The 22759-nt window shown below is 24.7% G+C and overlaps 2 protein-coding genes across 2 annotated transcripts; one reads left to right on the top strand and one right to left on the bottom strand.

The window, feature by feature from the left end:
- The first annotated feature begins 43 nt into the window (after positions 1 to 43).
- On the top strand, positions 44 to 2883 carry LOC122506429 (actin-like protein 6B). The gene is made up of 5 exons (XM_043618594.1): positions 44 to 169; positions 639 to 970; positions 1410 to 1739; positions 1898 to 2149; positions 2348 to 2883. The coding sequence occupies exons 2-5, from the start codon at positions 650 to 652 to the stop codon at positions 2759 to 2761; spliced, it is 1317 nt and encodes a 438-aa protein (XP_043474529.1). The 5' UTR covers positions 44 to 169; positions 639 to 649; the 3' UTR covers positions 2762 to 2883.
- On the bottom strand, positions 2786 to 22681 carry LOC122506428 (serine/threonine-protein kinase ATR). Its single transcript, XM_043618593.1, has 38 exons — positions 22395 to 22681; positions 22109 to 22305; positions 21862 to 22032; positions 21472 to 21623; positions 21110 to 21262; positions 20699 to 20906; positions 20501 to 20613; positions 18201 to 18769; positions 17958 to 18119; positions 17377 to 17865; positions 16755 to 16932; positions 16301 to 16546; positions 14725 to 14844; positions 14460 to 14576; positions 14116 to 14363; positions 13810 to 14031; positions 13549 to 13720; positions 13309 to 13435; positions 12803 to 13088; positions 12473 to 12633; positions 10238 to 10422; positions 10079 to 10163; positions 9855 to 10000; positions 9652 to 9768; positions 9424 to 9563; positions 9109 to 9327; positions 8621 to 8881; positions 7981 to 8206; positions 7718 to 7902; positions 7431 to 7621; positions 7120 to 7292; positions 6793 to 6936; positions 6488 to 6645; positions 5972 to 6203; positions 5601 to 5739; positions 5380 to 5494; positions 5065 to 5218; positions 2786 to 3374 (listed from the first exon to the last, which is right to left on the bottom strand). The coding sequence occupies exons 1-38, from the start codon at positions 22472 to 22474 to the stop codon at positions 2916 to 2918; spliced, it is 7500 nt and encodes a 2499-aa protein (XP_043474528.1). The 5' UTR covers positions 22475 to 22681; the 3' UTR covers positions 2786 to 2915.
- Between the last annotated feature and the right edge of the window lie 78 nt (positions 22682 to 22759).

Raw genomic sequence — 22759 nt, 5'->3', positions numbered from 1 at the left:
TTTTGGACCAATAAAATAAAAGCAATGAAACATGCGCAATTGTTGATTTGACAGAATTCAATATGGCCGACTCGGCGTCTTGTGTGAGTTAAAGAGGTTATGTTTTTCGTTTATCAATAACAAACTTTATTCAAAAAGTAGAAAAATTAAAAGAAAAAGTGAAAAAACAGTGAGTAAAAATAAATATTTATTATATCCATGAAATATTTTTGATATTTTTCTATTAATTACCATTGGAAAAAATTCATGTAACTTTGGTCAACTTTTGTCGGTTTTATCAATTTTTGACTAATTTAGTTATTTTTTCCTTTTTATTTATATTTTTGACTCGATTTCTCCGATAATTGATCAAGTATGTGTTTATACTTGTTATAATTATTTATTTATAGGATTTATCCATGTTTGTATCTTTCCATTCTTTCAAACCTAACCTCTCTATACATAATTCGGAGTATGTTTGTTTCTAATCTTTTTAATATATTTCTTCGAACGGAAAAAGGAATTTAAAATAAAAGTAACGAGGGAAAATGAATAATGCGAGAAATAATTAATTGTCCTGTGAAAGGGGAATTATTTTTACACCTAACGTTTAAATTGTAGATAATTTTATCAATAGTATATAATTTTTTTCGGTTTAGTAAAATTCAGAATGTCGATGCTCTACGGAGGTGATGAAATTGGTGCAGTTGTCTTGGACTTGGGTCATAATTCATTGAGAGTTGGTTATGCACAAGAAGACACGCCAAAGGCAGAAATTCCAGCAGTGGTTGGAATTGGTGAAGATGGGAATGGAACGGCTGCTCCGGTCGAGGCAATGGATATCGATGACAAAAAGCCCGACAATAATATTTGTCAATCGACATCGAAATATTATATTGACACAACGACACTTCATGTGCCTCGAAAAAATATGGAAGTTGTCAGTTACATGAAGGACGGCATGATCGAGGATTGGGATCATTTCGAAAAGGTATTTTCATCCTTATTAAATAAATTAATTAAATATTCAATTACGTTCAAAAATTTGTAAAAACAGGGTTACCACAGGTCAGGGAATTCAGGGAAAAGTCAGGGAAAGTTATTTAAAAATTTAGTTATTGATGTTTGCGAATAATTTTACAATTTAAGAAATTCGTAAGTAAATGTAATAGAATGTTTTTTTGAGTATCTAATAATTTTTAGAGTGAATCAGAATATTCTTTATGGTCAGGGAAAAAGTGAAAATTTTGTCTGGAAATCAGGGAAAAGTTAGGAAAAAATAAAATTAAATATTTGTGGCAACCCTGAAAAAATTCTCGTAAAAATTTCAAATTATCTTTAGAAATATTCTTGGCAAAATTTCAATTATTTTAAAATACTTTCACTGGTTGTTCGAGGACTGAGTTTAATATTTATGTGGATTTTTTTAGGTACTAGATTACACTTATTCGCGTGTAATTCAATCGGACGCTGAATATCATCCAGTATTGTTTTCCGAATCGCCATGGAATGTGAGAAGTAAACGTGAAAAATTGACGGAATTAATGTTTGAAAAATACAACGTTCCTGCATTTTTTCTAGTGAAAAATGCCGTTTTGGCGGCATTCGCAAATGGAAGAGCGACTGGAATTGTCGTTGACAGTGGTGCAACTCACACTTCCGCGGTACCAGTACAAGATGGATTTGTTTTAACACAAGCGATCGTTAAATCTCCACTCGGTGGCGATTATATCAGTATGCAGTGTAGACAATTCTTACAAGTTAGTTTCGTATTTTATTTATTTAATTCTGTAATTTTTATTTTTTTATTTAAATTAACAGTAAATTACATTACCGTTAATTTACTGTTAAATTTAATTATTTAATTAATTTAATTATTTAAGTATTATTAAATTAATTATTTTCGTTTAATTAACAGGAGCAGGAAATCGATTTATCGCCAGCTTATATGATTGGCAGTAAAGAAGTTGTCAAGGACCATGATAAACCGCGATGGGTGAAAAAGAAAAATATACCGGACGTTACAAAATCCTGGCACAATTATATGGTTAAGAAACTTATTCAGGACTTCCAGGCGACTTGCCTTCAAGTTTCCGAGACTCCGTACGATGAAAAAATCGTTTGCACCGTCCCTGCCGTGCAATACGAATTTCCAACCGGTTATCGACAGGTAATTAAATTAATTTCCAAAATTCACAGGGCTCGAACCAGTGAAAATATGTTAGAAAATAAAAACATCAAATAATTTTTAAAAAATTCGATTTTAAATTTACGGACCTTTATGGGATTTACGTTCCTTGTTCGAGCCCTGAATTCAATTATTAATTCAATGGAACTGAATGAATAATAAAATTTTTGATTTTTTCAGGACTTCAGTAGTGAAAGATTTCGAATACCAGAGGCGCTCTTCGACCCAAGTATGGTGCAAATGAGAGGCGGTATGGTGGGCAATACAATGCTGGGAGTTGGTCATATTGTGACGACCAGTGTGGGAATGTGTGACGTTGATGTGCGACCAGCACTCTATGGCAGTGTCGTTGTGACAGGTGGAAATTCATTTATACAAGGCTTCCCCGAACGTTTAAATCGCGACCTCTCCGTTAGAATACCGTCCAGTATGCGATTGAAATTAATAAGCGCAAATGGTTGCGCTGAACGACGTTTTGGCGCATGGATTGGCGGTTCAATTTTAGCTTCAATTGGCACATTCCAACAAATGTGGCTCTCAAGTCAAGAATACGAGGAAAGCGGTAAAAGTCAAATCGAACGAAAATGTCCATAATTTTTTTTTCTAAAAATATAATAATGTAATTTTCCATTTTTACAACATTTTTTTTTTCATTTTTTTTAACGACACTATTTATAGGAAATTATAAAAAAAAATAACGTACCTAAATAATAAATATAAATGAAGGTAAAAAAGAAGAATTCTCAATTTACATGAATGCTCCCCAGCCTTGATACATTTGGCATAGATTGTCGATACTTGTGGCTTGAAGAATGAGGAGATTTACTTGTCCCTCAACACTGAGGTAAACATTATTCTCGTTCTGTCGTTCGTAATCGTTTTCACTTCTCTCCACTGATCTCACTTGTCCATTAAGACGATGTAGAATGTCATTAATTCGCAATACTAAATAATTAGTTTCCTCATCTTCGACTTTAAGTGCCGCTGCTTTACGCTCCTTACGCTCTCTCGACGATTCATTCACAAGGGGATCGTAGACGAATGGTGTTAATACACTCTGAAGCGTTGTTCTTTGTTCACGTAATACTCTCATTGTTATTTCACAGGAACGTCTGAATGGTCCCTCGTACTTCAAAGCACCCATTGCGTCCGTCATATTGTGAGTTAAACGAAATGGAACTCTTTCTGGAATTTCGAATCTTTCACCCTAAACAAACAATTTTTTATTTACTTTTAAAAAAAAGTCCGCTAATTAATCTACTTTTCTTATTCCACAAAATAAAATTTGAAATATCAGGGTTGCCACAAAAATTTAAATTGGTTTTTCCCTGATTTCCAGACAGAATTTTCACTTTTTCCCTGACACTAAAAAAATATTCTGATTCACTCTGATTTATTTTCAAATATACATTTTTTAAATAATTTCATAATCAAAATTTAGGAAATTCACTTATTAAGTACAAAATTAATTATTCCTGTTTATATTTTCAAGAATTTTAATAAAATTTTACGAAAGAATTCAATTATTTTCTAAAATTTTAATAAATCCTTCTAAACAATTCAATTATTTTTTTAAATAGTAAAATCTTTACAAAAAATTCAATTATTACCAAAACAATTTTAATTGTATTCCTCGAAAGAATTCAATTATTTTCAAAACAATTTTAATTGAATTCCTCGGATGAATTCAAATATTTTTAAATATTTCCATAAATTTCAATTATTTCCTAAAATTTTAATAAATTCTTCGAAACAATTCAACTATTTTTATAAATACTAAAAAATTGTTTGCAGAAATTAAATTATTTTTAATCCAATTTTAATAAAATTACACGAAAGAATTTAATTATTTTCAAAAATTTCCATAAAATTCAATTTCAACAAGAATTTAGAATTCTCTAAAAAATAATTCAATTATTTAAATACAAAAATAAATAATTTATTCAATAATTGAATTTTATAACAATTTTTGAAAATAATTGAAAACTTTTTGAAGAATTTCATTAAAATTTCTAAAAATAATTGAATTCCTGAGAAGCATTTAAATAATAATTTATGCAACTAATTGAATTTATGCGAAGAATTTTATTAAATTTCGTTTAAGTAGTTGAAATTTTGACAAGAAGTTTATTAAAATTTTTGACAATAATTTAATTCTTGAGAAGAATTTCGCTAAGAAATTTTTAAAAAATATTGAAAATAATTTAATGTTTGCAAAGTATTTTATTACTTTTCAAAAAAATTGAATTCTTGTGATGAATTTTGATATTTATGAAAATAATTGAATTTTGTAAAAGAATTTTATTAAAAATCCTTAAAATAATTAATTTTATGGGGAGAATTTTGTTGTTTAACAAGATAATTGAATTCTTTTGCAGAATTATATAAAATTTTTTTTGAAAATAATTAATTTCCTGAGATGAATTTAAAGTTATTTATGAGAATAATTGAATCATTGCAACGAATTTTATTATTTTATTGAATAATTGAATGTTTCTTAAAATTCAATTCTTTCGTCAATTTTTCATAAAATTTTTAAGAATAATTGCATTTTTCGAGGATATTATTTAAAATTATGTTAAAAATATTTTAAATTCTGCGATGAAAATAATTTAATTCCTAAAAGAAATTTGATTATTTATCAATTTTTTAAAAAATAATTCAAATTCTGAGAAGAATTTTACTATTTATGAAAATAATTGAAATTCTTGTGATGAATGTTGTTATTTATAAAAATAATTGAATTTTCCCCTGACTTCCCTGACCTGTGGCAACCCTGAATATAATAAATTTTATTGAACAAAAATTCCAGTAAAAAAAAAATTTAGCTAAATGAGAATTTTCCTTTTTGAAAAGTCGCAAATAATTGAAAATTAAAAAGTAAATAAATAAATTACATAATTGAAGAGACAGTTGAAATCGACGTGAACACAATCTCCACATTTTGAATCGAACGAAATATTTTCACCGTGACGATCTCCAAGTCCCAAAATGTATCCCACCATTGACATAACTGCCGTTGTTCTAATATACGCAGTGCGAGCTTCATACCTGAAATAATAATTAATAATAATTATTTTCTTTACATTAAATAAGTTAAATATTTTTTTTGCGCAAAAAAATACTGACATTTAAAAATAAGTAAACAAATTATTTTTACAGAAGAAACATTTTGATTATTTTGATTATTAATTGAATTAGAAAAAACACACCATCCGTAGGGATCTGGAAATGTGAGTCTGAACCATTCACTCAAAACTGGAGGATGATGAGGAATTAATTTTTCCGTGAAACATTTCCTTTTTTCTAGAAGACTTGCTTTGTTACCTTAAAATTAGTAAATTAATTAAATGACTATTCGATTAATTATTTATTCGTTAAAAATTAAATTTTATCATTATAATTATTAGTTAAGAATAATAAAAATACAAACCACATAGTAAAGTTCTCAATTTTTGATTACTGACGTAAATTCCTTTTCGCTTGTATAAATCAATAATAATTTTCCTAAGACCCACTAAATTTGGAATCCATTCTATTAATCCACATTGTTCGTTTAGTGGTGCGACACTCTAAAATAACAATATATTAATAATCTTGAAAATAATGGAGTTTTTTTAAAATAATTTTTACTCAAAATTTTGAAAGTAATTGAATTTTATCAAGAATTCAATTATTTTTAAATAATTTTAATAAAATTCTTTGCATAGGAATTTTAATATTAAGAATTTCATTTCTTTGTTTAATTAATCTATTGAAGTATAAATAAAATGAAAAAAAAAATTATAAATTTAAATGACTCACGTAAGTTCTGATGTAAAGTCTTCTTTGCCTGCACATTGGATCTTTTTGAAGATATTTATTTACAATGTCATTGAATTCCATTAAACGGAAATCTTTTCTAAGATCATCTTTTGGTTTACACATGAAAAGATAATTCTTTCCATCTGAGCCTCTCAGCGAAATTTGCTTTGGTCTCACAAGTGATTGCATTACATTTATCGATTCATTAATTCCATCAATGCTCACCCAATTCCTAAATTAAAATTGATAATTACAAAAAGAAATTAATTTCTAACAAAAGATAATTTGTACAAAGAAATTTGTACAAAAAATTTAAAAAATTATATAAAATAATAATTTATATCTATATTGTAAATAAATCAATTTAATAAAATGTAAAATAGAAATAAACGTTTGAAGAAAATTATCTAAAAATACGAAAATTAAAAAAAATTTCCAGATTCTTAGAGAAGAATAATTTTTAATTTAAATTTAAATCTAGTTAAATTTGAAATTTAATTGAAAGAAAAATTTTACTTTAAGAATGGTTCGTGATCCTTGAATGATTCTCCCTTTAAAGGAAGATGTAATTTTCGAAATTCGGACGTTGGCATCATTATTCTACTGAATCCAGTAGATTTAAAAAGCGCTGGCAAGTTACTCGATAAAGCACTAACGGTCGTCTTACTTTGGTTCTGAAAATAACAAGTTTTTTTTTTAAATCTTAGATTTTCTTTTTAAATGTCAATTAAAAATTATTACTTTCTTTGCTTTTGATTCTTTGTTAAAATTTAATTTCGATTTCTACAGAGGAATAGAATAGAAATTTGTCGTTTAATCACCTCAGGAACTGGTTTATCGGAGAGTTCAATTATAAATGTCCACAGTCTACGAAAATCTTTAACTATTTTCATCACTTCGGAATTGCAAATCTTCTCATGATTCAATATGTCACTGCATTGCGTTTTACGTTGCTTATTTTCCGACTGAAAAAAAAATTTATTTATATCAACGTAAATTTCTTGCAATTTTTGTATTTTAAAGAATTTTTTAAAATACTTTTAACTTTATTGTTGTTTTTTTTCAAAAAAACAATGTAAAAAAATTATTTACAAATATTATTAAAATAGTGATAAAGAAAATAACAATAAAAATTTTTAAAAAAGTACCTGAGAAATTGAGGCTATCATCCAGAGACAATGTTGTGGATGTGCAAGAATCAATTTCACGATAATCATCTTTAATGTTCTTTGAACATCTAAAGAAGGATGATATATTCTAGAAACAAGCTGACTAAATGCTGTTAACCATGTGAAAGTTGGAAGATAGTCCAAATACGATTCTACAATCAAAAAATTAATTAAATTTAATTCCTAGTATTTAAAAATTTGTAAAAATGTTCTTTTTCTGTAGAATATAAATTTTAGTAAACAAAATTTTTTTTTTGATTTTTTCTTTTTGTAGATTCTTTTACACATACCCAAAATTGACGTAAGTCGTTTTAAACCTTCCTTTTGATATTCCGAGGCAGTTTTATTTTTTATTCGTTTCTGTGTTCTTGATGCAAATTCCAACCAAATTGTCAACATTCTTGGCATCGACTGATGTATATGCTTACAACCAAATTTCAATGATTTTGCATAAAATAATAATGATTGAATCTGTATGTCACTATTTTGAAAAATAAAGAACATTCAATTTCCAAAGATTTTTTTTTGAAAAAAAAAGAAATTAAATAAATCAGAAAAATATTTTATAAATTCATACCGTCCATCGACATCCTTCGCATCCTCTGACATTTTATTAACGAGCGATTCATAATACTGAGCGCATGCAATGTAACTGTTTTCCCAACCTCGCCAAACTTCAATTGCCTCCTTAAAATTTCCTATATTCGTCCTTGTTTGTACATTTTGTGTTTCGTAATTATATTTCGCAAATAAAAGCTTCGCCTAAAAAGAAAACACACAATTTAGGTACTGTAAAGAAAATTGAAAGTATTTCAAAAAATATAAAAATTAATTTTCCACCTTTGCATATTGTTTTTTTTCGCTTAAGTTCTCATTGACGGGAGCACTTTTAAAAACCTCGGCAGGTGGAAAATAACTGTCCAAACAACGTTTCAATGTTGCAAACGCGTATTCTTGACTTCCTTTTTGCCAATAGAGTTGAGCCATTTCGGTGCAAATTTCCTGTGGTTTACATATTTCCCCAGCCGACAAAATATACATGTACGCTTGTTGATACAATCCGGCTCTGAAAGGAAATAAAAATCAAAACGATTTTAGTCTCTACTTTTTTTACGTTATGCTACTATTTGGGTACTTTTTTAAATTTCAGCCACTGAAAGCTACTATTTCAGCTTTTTTCGAGAATTTACACTACTTTAAATTCGCTAATACTAGAAATAAAAAAACTATTCTCAAACATTATAATCAAATTTTTTACTTCAAAAAAATATTCGAAATTCAATTATTATCAATATTTACTATTATCATAAAATTTCGCAAGAGAATTCAATTGTATAAAAAAATTTTTGTAAAAATCTTCGTAAGAATTCAATTCTTTTCATGAATAATAAAAATGAATTGAATTTCTCAGGAATTCAATTATTTAAATTAGAATTCGCATAAAATTAGCAAAGAGATGGTAATTTATTTCTCAACTTACTTTCTAGCAATTTTTGCACTCTTAATCCAAATTTTTCCAATTTCCTCCTTTAAAGTTGTATTTTCCACATTCGTTGTTTCTCGTTGATACAAATATGCCAAATCCAATGTTGCTCTTCGCATACTCAAAACAAATTCAACTCCACTCGAGGCTTTTACTAGTTGAAATCTTTTTTCCCATTCCTCAAAAATATTCGGAACTGTGTCAACATTTACCAATATTTTTTCAATCGCCTTCTCAAATTCGTTTATTATATGCAGTCTATATTGAACAAAATAAAAAATATATTTATATTATACAACAAAAAATATTTGCAATTATTTTCATTATTATAGGAATTCTGAATATTTTATCTACTATATTAAGAAAAAATATTTTTTTATATATCTACCTAGACAAAGATTTTTCATTTAAGATTGAAAAAAATTAATTTTTTTAAAAATTATTGTAAAGTTTTCTGCTTGTTTCACGTAATATAAGTAACATACTTCATTATTGACGAATAGCTGTGTTCATAAGCGCCAGGATGCGAAGATGCAGCGAGTAACGAGAGTATTTTTTTCTTAACAATCGTTAAATCGGGTTTCACAGAATTCTTCAAATCCTCCAGATAATTATGCTTCACATTCTCCTTACCCTCGACATTACCAAATTGTGCGAGTCGCCAAAAACATTCATAATCTGACATTATTGGTTCTAATTCAGGTCTGAGGAAAATAAATCACAAAGAAAAAGATTATCAATTAAATGGATAAAAAAAAAAGATTTGTTAGATTAGAAATTCGTTTTTGTTAAATAATTACCTATCTTCGAGAAATCCTTTCGTGATACACATTGCAGTTAATGGCTGATCGAGACTCAGGTAACATTGGATCATTCCTTTCAAATATCTTGGCTCTTTATTTTTTCTTTGAGCCATTTTTTCATAGCAAATTGCAGCATCCTGTTAGGAAATTTATTATTTTTCTTATTAATCCGAACAACAAAATATTTTTTTTCTATTTTAATTAATATTTTAATATCGAAATCACCTGAAATTGACCACTGATGTTGTGTGCCAAGACTAATTGTTCGACAGAGGGAATTTCATTTTGAGAAGCTAAAATTCCAGAAACACCATCTGGTTCGTCGAGTTGTAGATAAATTTTCTGCGAAATATCAAAAAAAAAAATTGCTCCGAAAAATTGTTTAAAAAATGAAAATTTCTTCTATTTTAGAGACAAAAAAAACTTACAACAAATAAATCGCGTTCTTTGAAATCAGTGAGACCTTTTTTACTAATAGCCATATGTTGTTCCAAATATAACAAAGCACGATGAAATTCGTATGTTTTATAAGAACCTTCAGCCAAAACAAAGCCATCGAACATGTCGCAAAATTCTAAAAATATATTCATCATTTTGAACATTAGTTTAATTACATAGTTTAATTAGTTTACTTTATTTATAAAAAACGTACCTTTAATTGATTTGTAATTATCATTTAAATCAACTCTCATTTCTCTTAACCACCTTTGCAAATAATCAAGGGTCGAAAAAACTACCTGTAAAAATTGCAAATAAAAAACAGAAATTGTTAAATTTAATAATAAATTTTTTTTTACTAATATTTTAATACCTGGGAACATCTGACGTGTTTTGCTTCATCCGAAACTCTTGTATTTTTTGATTCCGTTGTGCCATTGTATAAAGGACGAGTATTCAAGAGTGTATCCACTGATTTTGCATTTTCAGTTATAACAGCCAACATTTCTTGTGCAATTTCTTTCCACTCATTTTCATTCCCATTTCGAATAATAAACGCTAAATGACATTAGAAAATGATTAATTTATTTTTACTTAAATAAATATAATCAATTTTTTTGTTAATTTCAGGCATCACAGTAACTTAATATAAAATTATTTAAAAATGATTCTATTTTAATTAGAGTTGCCACAAAACTTTAATTTTCTTTTTCCCTAACTTTTTACTGATTACCAGACAAAATTTTCATTTTTTTGCCTAAAGAATATTCTGCGATTCACATTAAAAATGATTAGTTGCTCAAAAAAATGTTCTATTACATTTATTTACGAATTTCTTTAACAGGAAAAATATTCGAAAACAGCAATAACTTCTTTTGTAAAAAAATATTTAATCATTATTCTTTTTCCATAGGAATAAGGATTTTCAAAACATTCAAATTCAAATCATTTTGAAATTCAACAATTTATGAGAATATTAATTATAAAACATGAAGAAATCGATAACTCCGAGTCTTCGACTCGGAGTTATTTTATTTTTCAAAATTCAATTATTTCTAAAAATTCACGCTATAATGCTTTTGAAATTCAATTATTACGTAAAAATTTAACTAAAATTAACTTTTAAATCAATTTCTATTAGAAAATTCTACGAGAAATCAATTACTTAAATTGTGAATTCAATTAACATTGAATTCACATAAAGAATTTTATCAATAAATTTTTAAATAATTAAATTCTTTCGACGAATTTTGATAAATTTTTTTAAAATAATTGAATTTCAGCGATGAATTTTATTATTTAAGAAAATAATTGAATTTTTGCAAAGAATTTTATTAAAATTTTTGAAAAATAATTTAACTCCTGAGAAGAATTTCATTATTTATAAAAATAATTGAATTCTTGCGAATTTTATTAATTTTTTTTTAAATAATTGAATTCTTGCGAAGAATTTTATAAAAGTTCCTGAAAATAATTAAATTTCTGCGAATAATTTTTTTATCCGTGAAGATGATTGAACTTTTTCAAAAAATTTTAACTGAAATTAACTTTTAAATCAATTTTTATTAGAAATTTCTACGAGAATTCAATTATTTAAATACAAAAAAAAAAACAATTTACATTGAAAAATTCAATGTTTCTTAATATTGAATTCTCGTAAAGAATTTTATCAAAAAATTTTTAAATAATTAAATTTCTTCGACGAATTGTAATAAAATTTTGAAGAATTTTTTCGAGAAATTCGATTAAAATTGTATTAAAAATAATTGAAACTCTGCGAGGAGTTAGATTATTATTTATGAAAATAATGGAATCATTGCGAAGAAATTTATAAAAAATTTGTAAATAATAAAATTCCTGTGAAATATTTATTATTTATGAAAATAAATAAACTTTTGCGTAGAATTTTAATATCATTTTTTTTTTTAAATAATTGAATTTCTTTTGGAAAATTTTATTAAAATAGTATATTGAAAATCATTGGATTTAGAAAAATTTTTGCAAATAATTGAAATTTTGCGAAGAATTTTATTAAAATTATTGAAAATAATTGAATTTTGAAGAAGAATTTTATTATTTAGGTATAAAGAGAATTGAAATTTAGAGAAGAATTTATTTAAATTTTTGAATATAATTGAATTTCTGCGAAGAATTTTATTACTTTTGAAAATAATTGAATTTTTGCAATCAATTGAAACTTTTCCAAAATTCAAATTTATTTAGTGTTTTTCACTAAAGTTTATTATTATTTTTAATAATTAATTAAATATATTAAAAAAATTTAACTAATTTCAGAATAATTTAAAATTTTGAAAATTTTTGCAAAAATTTAAGTTCTTTAGAATTTCTCATGAAATTCATTCAAAATTGAAATTTTATAAAAATTGTAATTAATATCTTTTGAAGTTAATTTAGATTTATGAAAATTGTAAACGCAACTCTTTTAAAATTAAATTAATTTTGAAATCTATAAATAAAATTAGTTCAAGAATTAAGTTAAGTATTTAAAAAGAAATTATTGTCAAAAATGGAAAAAATTGAAGGTATTGTTTTAGAATTTTTGTTTTTCTAGAAACTGTGATGCCTGTAATTTAGAAAAAGAACTCACTTGCTATGTGTGGAATGAAAAATTCGACGATTCTCACATCTCGTTTTAATGCCGGTGACGAAGTTTTTAAAATACTTTTTAGTTTCGAGTCAGGAAGCTTTGCAAACATGCTCATCATCCAATTGAACGCCCATTTTTCAAAGGTAATACTCATATCAGTTCTGAAAGATGTTTCAAAAATATTTTCCAACTTTTAAACCAATTTACAATTTTTTTCTTTTTAATATTTACTATTTTAATTTTTTCTATTCACTGAATTTTTAAGAAACAAATATTTAATAAATTTCGGAATCAATTAAATAATAATATTAAAATATAGATTATACATACCCGTAAATTGGAAGTGGATAATCGATGTGATTTTCAAAAAAATCCATTATATAGTGAGATGTCAAAAATGGATATATCATTTCACGAACAGTATAAGGCATACTTTCCCAAAATATACTTTTTGAACTGCTTGGCGAAATTTTGTAGACTTTTAATATTTCTTGAATTGCAAGGCAAAAACAATCGGCGTCATGTGAATTTGTTTGCATTTGAAAGCCTTTTGCAAATTCAACAAGTGCGGCGCACGCAAATTCTTCGTTCACATCTGTTATGAAGTTACTGTCCTCTAAATAGATAAATAAAAAAGTAAATAAATTAATTAATAAAGAAGTTGGATTTTTTTTAAAGAATTTCATTAAATTGTTTAAAAATAATTAAATTCTTTCAAGAAATGTAATTAAAAATGAAATTGAAAATAATGATTCAATTTTAATATAAACAAATTATATCAAAAACTATTTTTTTTTTAAATTGTAGATAGACAAAAATATTTTTTGTTACATTACCTCTGGATACGATTCTTTTTGGTAGAAGACTAGGATCAATAGCTCCAAGTTCTCCAAGACATTCTCCATAAGCTAATTGAATTGCCTCGTCTTTATCTCGACATCCAGCAAGAAGCATATCCAATAACTAAACAAATTTTACGAATAAGAAAAAAATTATTTTGAGAATTATTTTAATAAATTAATTTACAACAATTAATTAACTATAAAATAAATAAATCAATAATGAAAATAATTTACCTCAAGAATCAAAGGATGAACGTTTGCATTTGCAAGAATCAATCCATTAATTTTTCTTCGATTTTCAGCCAAAAATGGTTTTAAATGAACTAAAGCTCGTAATCTGACGCTATCAATTTCGTGACCTATTCTTTTAATCCACAATCCGAGATTTTCTTTGATACATTCAGATCTATGATACAGAAAATAATTTTAAATTTTTTTAGAAAAATCTATTCAGCAATTTAAATTTAAGAAACACTTATTAAAAATGTATTGTACCTTCTTCGCTTGATGCAAGTCGTCACAACGTTTGAAATATTTCTAGAGACATTTATATCCTCAATGAAAAATAATTCCGGAATATACGGCGATAGAGCTCCCTCATTTTTTATAACTAAATACTCGAGCATTTCATTCGTTTCCTTAGGATACGTTTCCAATAAAGGCACAACCGAGGAAAATATTGCTGGCAATAAAGTGCCTAAATCATGAATCAAAGTGCTGAAAATTTTACAGAAACATATAAAGATTATAATTATAATGTAAAATTAATAATATTCATATAAATTTTTTATTTAAAATTACTTGCGAATAAATGCATCCCACGCTTCAAATGTGACTTTTCTAAATCCAGGTCTGCTAAATTTAAGAAGCATTCGAAGTGTCGACAAAAATTTATATCTTAATGGAGTAATATATTGTGGTCCCATAAAATGAATTAATGCCACTAGAGAGGCGATTGCACATTTTTGACTTTCCTCGTCGACAATTTGTCTTAAATTTATTTCCGCCGTTACTAAAACTCCATGCAAATACGGCTTTAAATATTCAGTCTGAAATTATTCCAAAAACATTAAAGCAAAAAAAAATTAATTATTTTTCATTAAATTCATTAAAAGAAATTAAAATAGAATTTTCTTTCAACTCACAATTTCCTTCTTTGTATCGAATCTCACTGATTCTCCCTTCAATTTGAATATCAATTTGAGACACTCGATTACATCCTCTTTTTCGTTGAATCGCAAAAATAATTGATCAAAAATTGCCTGATTTAAAAAAAAGGGACAATTTAAAAAACCAGTTTTTTAAAAATTAAAATTAAATATTGTTATTAGATAAATGAAGAAACAAGAAAATAAATAAATAAAGATAAGTAAGAAAAGAAAGAAAGAAAGAACGAAAAAATATATTTACCATAAAATTAAACCTGTTCATTAATGACTGTATTCTTAAGTTCGTTGTTTTTAAAACGAAATTCAAACATTTCACTCCAATTTCTTGTTCTACGTCGAGTAACAAATGAATACAGATGTACTGCAAATACAAAATGAAAAAATACTTTGCTATGATGGAAAAATTACCTTTTCTTAATTAGTTTTAAAGAATTTATTTAAATATTCTTAATATAGTTTAAAAAAACAGCAATTAAAATTTCTCAAGAAAAAATTAATTCCACAGAATTATTAGTTAAAAATATGAAAAATTCAAATTTTCAAAGATTTTAATCTGAAACCTTTTTAAAATTCAATTATTTCTAAAAACTTAGGCTCTAATTCTTTTAAAATTCAATTATAATCTACAATTTTAACTGAAATCCATTTTTAATTTAATAATTTTTACTGAAAATTTTAAAAGTAATTGAATTTTATCAAGAATTCAATTATTTTCAATAATTGTAATAAAATTCTTTGCAAAAAGTCAATTTATAAATAATGAAAATCTTCGTAAAAAAATTCAATTATTTTTAGGATTTATTATAAATTTCCGGATTTCACTTATTTTCAATACAATTTTAATTGATTTCTTCAAAAATTTCAATTATTTTTAAATATCTTATAAAAATTCTCCGCAAAAATTCAATTATTTTAAAAAATAATTAAATTTTCACAGAAGTTCAATTATTTAAAAAACTTTTAATAAAATCCAATTCAAGAATTCAATTATGTTTAAAAATAATCAAATTTTCGCTGGAATTCAATTATTTTAAATACTATGTTAATTGAATTCCAGGGAAAATTATTTTTCCCAGGTATTCAATTTTCATAAAATTCTTCTAAAAAATTCACTTATTTCTCTAAATTTTGTAAAAATTCAATTATTTGCAGAAATAATAAATTTTTTGCAGGGATTCAATTATTTAAAAAAGTTTTGAATTGAATTCATTTCAAGAATTTTTTCAACATTTTTTCAAATAATTGAATTCTTTCAAAATAATATAAGTAAAATTGAAAAATAAATTTAAAGCCATGAAAAAATGTGAGTTGTTTCGTGAAAAATTCTTGGAAAATTAAAATCATAAATAAAATTGTATTGAAAATAATTGAATTCCTCCGAAACATTTTATTATTTATGAAAATAATTGAATTCTTGCGGAGAATTTTACAATTCATAAAAATAATTGAATTTTTTCGAAGAATTTCATCTGAATTTTCGAATATAATTGAATTTTTTGAGGGAATTTTATTTTTTATTATTTGAAAATAATGATTTTTTTAAAAAAGAATTTCATGAAAATTGTCGAAAATAATTGAATTTATATTTAAATTCTTGAAAATAATCGAATTTAATCAATATTTTTAAAAATAATTGTATTCTTTGGAGAAATTTTATTAAAATTGTATTGAAAATAATTTAATTGCTCTAAAGAATTTTATTATTTATAAGAATAATGAAATTCTGGCGCACATATCAATTTGCTAGTTAAATATAATATTTAAAAGTGACTATTTTGAAATTAGACACAATAAATAAAATCGAAAAAAATACTCACAGGAAAGTAATTTTTTAATAATACTTCCTTTTCAAAAAAATTCTTCTCAGCAATATTTTCAAGTAACGTAATTGTCTTCGGAATTTCGACGATATGAGGAATTAAAAAAGCAACAATAAAATGTTGCTCCTTGTTCAATAACTGTGTTGGTCCTTCATATCCAATTGCCTGAGAAATTCTATACAGAGATGTAATAAAATCGAAATTATAATTCAGAAAATTTCTCACTGACAACTGTACAATTATCTGAAATAATACAAATTTTTATCATTACAAAATTATAATTAACTGTCAATAAAAAACTGAATTTTTCGTTTATTTAAATTCAATACTAGAAAATCTTTATTTATTTGTTAATAATTTATTAACAGCAACAAAAATTTATTATTATGGGACTATTAAAAAAAACGAAATTTTCTAAAATTACGATAATATAAGTAGAAAAGAAACTTACGTTTAAAAAATGTTTTCGATATCGAACATACATTTTCATTGGAAGAAGATGATAAAATTCGGCAATTTTTTCAAAAGCTGCATTTGCCAATGCGATTTCTTTTGTATTTGTATTCGGATGCAATATTATGTAAACAATAAGACTCAAAATTCGCTTTTCCGTTAGATAAAGCTCAACACTGCAAAAAAAAAAAAACCATTTCGTTTAGTAAAATGTTTCCAAATTAAAATCGACAATTTAATTATTTATGAAAACAATTGAACTCTTGAATAGTATTTTATTAAAACTTTTTTTTAAATAATAATTGAATCCCTGCGAAAAAATTTATTATTTCTACAAATAATTTTGAAAATTTGAATAAAATTCTTCGCGAGAATTCAGTTATTTTCCTAAATAATAAAATTCTTCGAAGTAATTTAATTATTTTCAAATTTTTTGATAAATTCTTTGCAACAATTCAATGATTTTCAGTAATTTAATTTTAAAATTGAAAACATTTCAAAAGAAAAATTATTTTAAATATTAGGAAACAAAAAAGCAAAAAACAACTAACTTCAAACTGCGAACAGATTAAATAGAAGAAGATAGATTGAATCAATTACTATTAAAATTAAAATCTTACCATGCAAAGTTCGTTGCTGTTTTAAGTAAATCATTCAACAACAATGAATCTTTTTTCTCGATAGCCTCTATTAGCGAAATATGTAAAATATTTATAACCGAATCGACAAATTTCTCTAATTCAATTGGCACATCGTCGTCCGACAGAACATGTGTTTGTTGCAATTGTGCAATATTATTTTGCAACAAATAACCAATCACTGTACCAATATTTTGTCGTACATTGGGATTTTTGTCATTGATATAAGATAACCAAAGATTTGCCGTCTTATTCGTATTAAATTCTTTAATGTGATTGGAGAAGCGCAAAAAATTATTCGACATTTGAAGACGTATTTTCTCATGAATCGATGGCATTAAAATATTAAAAAATGACGTTATTATTGTTTCACATTTCGATGATAAATTATAAATTCTCGAATCATTCCCTTGTTCCGGTTTATCGCAAACATCACATTTTACAATTAGATTCGATTTATTCCACGATTCTCTGAAACAATTTTCAATTTTTGAAACACGTTTTTCAATAATTATTAAATAAAATTAAAATACAAAATATATTGAGTAAATTAAATTAATTACCTGATTAGCATTGCATGTTTCGATAAAAGGCAAATTAATTCGCCTAGTGTTTTCGCAACAATCTCGTGAAGTTCCGGAGAATTGCAAGAAATCGTCGAGAACATTAGTTTTAAAATATCCTCCACCCTGACGTTCTTATTTTTTGACAATAGTAAACAATTCCTTCGAGGAAAGTAAAATAGAATTAAAGCAAAAAATTGTTTTGCAAAATTTTATATTAAATTAAATAAAAAAAACACTTACGGAATGGCAGCAATCGAGAATTGAATATCAGACTTTGAAATACAATCCTTTAATATTCTCAAACCATTTTTTCCCGATTCATATCGACAAATAACTTCTAAACATTTAAGTTTTGTCTCAAAACTAATTGTCCTATTATGATAATCATTGCAATCAACATCCATTGCGTTTTCATCTTTAATACTCCATGGTGTTGATAAGAAATTCAAAATTTTCTCCTTATCCACTTCAGAATGATTCATAAGACAAATGAAACATTGAAAAACCATAGAATTTATCGTTGAATCATTATCATCTAAATTGTTTATTAAAAATTTATAAATAATATTCATATCGTCCTCGAATAATTGTCCTTCAATTTTATTCTCAATGAACCAATGATATAATAAATTTGTTGACACAAGAAATCCATGAATGTAGGAAAAATTTTTCTTCTCAAGATTCTTCATAAATGTTGAACGTAAATTCATCCATAATTTACTGATTTTTGATACTTTTACAATTTCTCCAGTTGTTGCATTATTCTTAACGTCCGTTAATACATCATTCATTAGAATTGAATTGAAATCCTTGAAAATATAAATTTTTTAAAATAATTTCGTAGTCAAAATTCAAAAAATTCACTTATTAAGTACAAAATTAATTAATACTGTTCATATTTTCAAAAATTTAAATAAAATTTCACGAAAGAATTCAATTATTTTCTAAAATTTTAATAAATCCTTTTAAACAATTCAATTATTGTTTTAAATAGTAAAATCTTTACAAAAATTCAATTATTTTTAAAACAATTTTAATTGAATTCCTCGAAAAAATTTCATTATTTTCAAATATTTCTAAAAAATTCTTCATAACAATTTAATTATTTCTTAAAATTTTAATAAATTCTTCGATTCATTTCAAAACAATTTTAATAGAATTTCTCGAAAGAATTTAAAATTTCAAATATTAACATAAGATTCATTTATTTTCTAAAATTTTAATAAATTCTTCGCAAGAATTTAATTATTTTTAATATAATTTTAATAAAATTCTTCTTCATAAAATTCAATTGCTTTCAAAACTTTCAATTAAAATTATTAACGAAACTCCATTAGTTTAAAAAAAATTCAAAGTAATTCTTCAAAAGATTTTAAATAGGATTTTTAAAAATTTTAATAAAATTCTTCGCGAGAATTCAGTTATTTTCCTAAATAATAAAATTCTTTGATAAAATCTTTCTTTTATTATTACCAAATTTTTTGATAAAATTCTTTAATTTTTTTTAAAGAATTGAATTCTTATGAAAAAATTTATTTCTGAAAATAATTGAATTTTGGAGAAAAATATTATTATTTATGAAAATAATTAATTTCTTGTGAAGAATTTTATTCAAATTTTTAAAAATAATTGAAATCTGTCGAAGAATTAAAAAAAAATTTTTTTTTAATAATTGAATTTCATTGAAAATGTTTATTTCATAAAAGAATTAAATTCTTGGGAAGAATTTTATTAAAATTTTTTAAACAATTGATTTGGTTCGAAGAATTTTATCTTTTACGAAAATAATTGAATTGTTTCGAAGATTTTTACAAACATTTTTGACAATAATTGTATTCCTAGGAAGAATGTTATATTTTACGAAAATAATTGTATTTAATGATCAATTTTATTATAATTTTGTCAAATTTATATAAAATATTTTATCAAAATTTTTTAAAATAATTTAATTCTCGAGAAAAATTTTATTATTTATGAAAATAATTGATTTCTTGCGAAGAACTTTATTCCAATTTTTTTTAAATAATTGAATTCTTAAGAAGAATTGTATTAAAAATAATTGAATTGTATAGGAAAATTTTATTAAAAATTGCAATTTTATTAACTAAATCTTGTAAAGAATTTTGTCAACATTTTTTTAAATAATAGAATTTTTAAAAGAATTTTATTTAAATTTTTCGAAATAATTGAATTTCTCAGAACTATTTTTTTTCAATTCTCTGAATATATTTAAATTCTATCGAGAAACTTCATTAAAAAATAAAAATAATTGAATTAGTTCGAAGAAATTTATAAAAAATTGGTAAGTAATTGAATTTCTGTAAAACTTTTATTCAAATTTTGTTGAAATAATTGAAGTCTTTTGAAAAATTATATTAAAAATAATTGAAATGAGGAAAATTTTTGAAAATAATTAAAATTTTGCTAGGAATTTTATTTAGTTTATGAGGCAAACAAAAAAGACTGAAAAATTCAGAATTTTCTTATAAATTCTAAAAATTTAATTTCTTCCAGTTAAAATGAAGTAAAATTCTACTCACCGGTAAATTTTCCGATAAAATGATACATTGATAATCAGTTAGCATCGGAAATATGTAATTATGCCTTTGAAAGTCGTAAATAATATCGTAGATTTCTTGCTTTAATTCGTCTCCTGCGTGAAAAAGGAATAAAGTACATTTGCGATAAAACAAAATTAATCTTTTAAATTGTAAAAATTGAAGAGATTTTTTGCTTACCAATAATTTTCTGAGATATTAAATTGACAAGTGCTAAACATAAACTCGTTATTTGAACACTTGGTTTCGATAAGCGGGCAATTTTAAGTAATTTCGGAAAAATTATCGGGCATATTTTTAAAAGATCCTTTGAAAGTGTTCCCTCTTGATTCCAAACTGATATTAAATTAGTCATTTCAGTCACGGCCTTAAACATTCTGTCCAATTCCTTACAAAAAAAAACAAAATTGAGAAATTTATCAAAGGAGCAAATAAAGAAATTAATTTTATTACAAGAATTGTTCGCCTAAATAATTATCTAAGAAGCTTTAGCGAAATTCATTAATATTATTAAAATAATTTCCGAAATTATTATAATAAATTATATTTAATTATATTTATTTCAATAATTAATATTGAAAAGATACTTACTGAATCGCTCTTTAGATCAAAGTCGAGTAGTTCAAATATTACATCAAAGGAAATAATTTTAGTTTTCTGTGACGAAACGGAAAGGACATCGATAATATTATTCCATAGTGGAAATTCACAACTCCATTTATATACTCTCGTTTTAAGCATAATCTAAAATTAGAATAAAAAAATTTAAATAGAAATAAAATGAATAAATAGATAAATGGAAATTTAATTTAGAAAATAAAATTCACTTATTTAGAATTAGAATTTAATTCAAATTAAATGAAAGAAATAAAAAAGAATTACATAAAATTGAAATAAAGTATAAACTAATTTTGTATTAATTGTCCTTTTCTTAAATTATAGTATTATTTTACCTTCAAAATGGATTCTAGAGTTGAATCAAGACACCTGATTTTTGTAGGTAAATTTTTAAGTTCCATTCTACCAATTACATTTATATCACTTCTAAATTTGTTTAATTCAGGTTTTCTTCTGTCCGCGAAGAGCTTTCGAAATCTCACTAATTCTGTCTCAGAGAAAAAAAATATTCACAAAGACAATCAATTAATAAATAAGTTAAAAAATATGATAAATGTTCAGGGTTGCTACTAAAAATTTTAATTTTCCCTGCTTTCCAGACAAAATTTAGATTTTTTTTTATTGTTGTCCAAGAATTTTTGCTATTTATTTATAAAGATAATTGAATTGAATAATTTTCTATACCAACCATGATGTTGAAAAGAGGAAAATAATTTATGACCTACCTTCAATAATTATAATATACTCGGCCATAATAATCGAATATATTTTTAAGTCATATGTCATGAGTAATTTTAACATTTTAGCTTGTATATCAATACTGTACTCAAGTACCAACTCGTCTTCGGAAGTACCAGTTAATGTAAACAATACACCAAATAGCCATGTTAAAAAAGCTGAAAAAAATAATTTATTTAAATGCAAGTTTAAAAACTCAAGAAAAATATATTTCGATATAAAAGAATTGCTAACCTGAATGACGTTTTAAATGCTCCTCGAACATTACACTATTACCAGAGGCAGGAACCAATATATTATTTAAATCAGATCTCAAAAAAGCTTGCAAAAGATTGTGAATTTGTTCGTTTGTTATAATACTTTTATCTTGACAGAAAACATTGATTACTGGTTCGTAAGTGACATTCCACATTCCTTCCGAATTCTTAATGCTGAGAATTTGACAAATTTATCTTACTTTTATTTTTATAATCTACATTTTAAAGATTTTAAGGTTTTTAAGTAATTAATAAGATATTACCATCTTTCAGCTTCTTCTGAATCTAATTGCGTCGACATTGTCGTTGGAGTATTTTGATCACTGACACTTGCCTCCTCCATACTTTTGCTTTATTTTCTATAATACAATTTGCACACAAAACAAAAAGAAAACTCACGAAAACGATTTTGTTTTAAATTTACATTTTGACAACTACATATTTTATACAAGTAAACTACAATAATCGACAAACAAAGGACTGGCACATAACGAATTAACCGGTTTTATAAACAAAACATTCGACGATGAGTTCTAAATTTAAGGTTAGGTTGATTTCCGTCACGTGTTAAAATTACTGCGGTAATATTTCAAAAGTTACAATGAAACTTGCACTGTTCCTACGTTTT

Source organism: Leptopilina heterotoma, unplaced genomic scaffold (assembly GCF_015476425.1).
Source record: "Leptopilina heterotoma isolate Lh14 unplaced genomic scaffold, ASM1547642v1 Lhet_42, whole genome shotgun sequence".
NCBI classification, from domain to species: Eukaryota; Metazoa; Arthropoda; class Insecta; order Hymenoptera; family Figitidae; genus Leptopilina; species Leptopilina heterotoma.
This window is presented reverse-complemented; position numbering and strand designations above follow the sequence as displayed.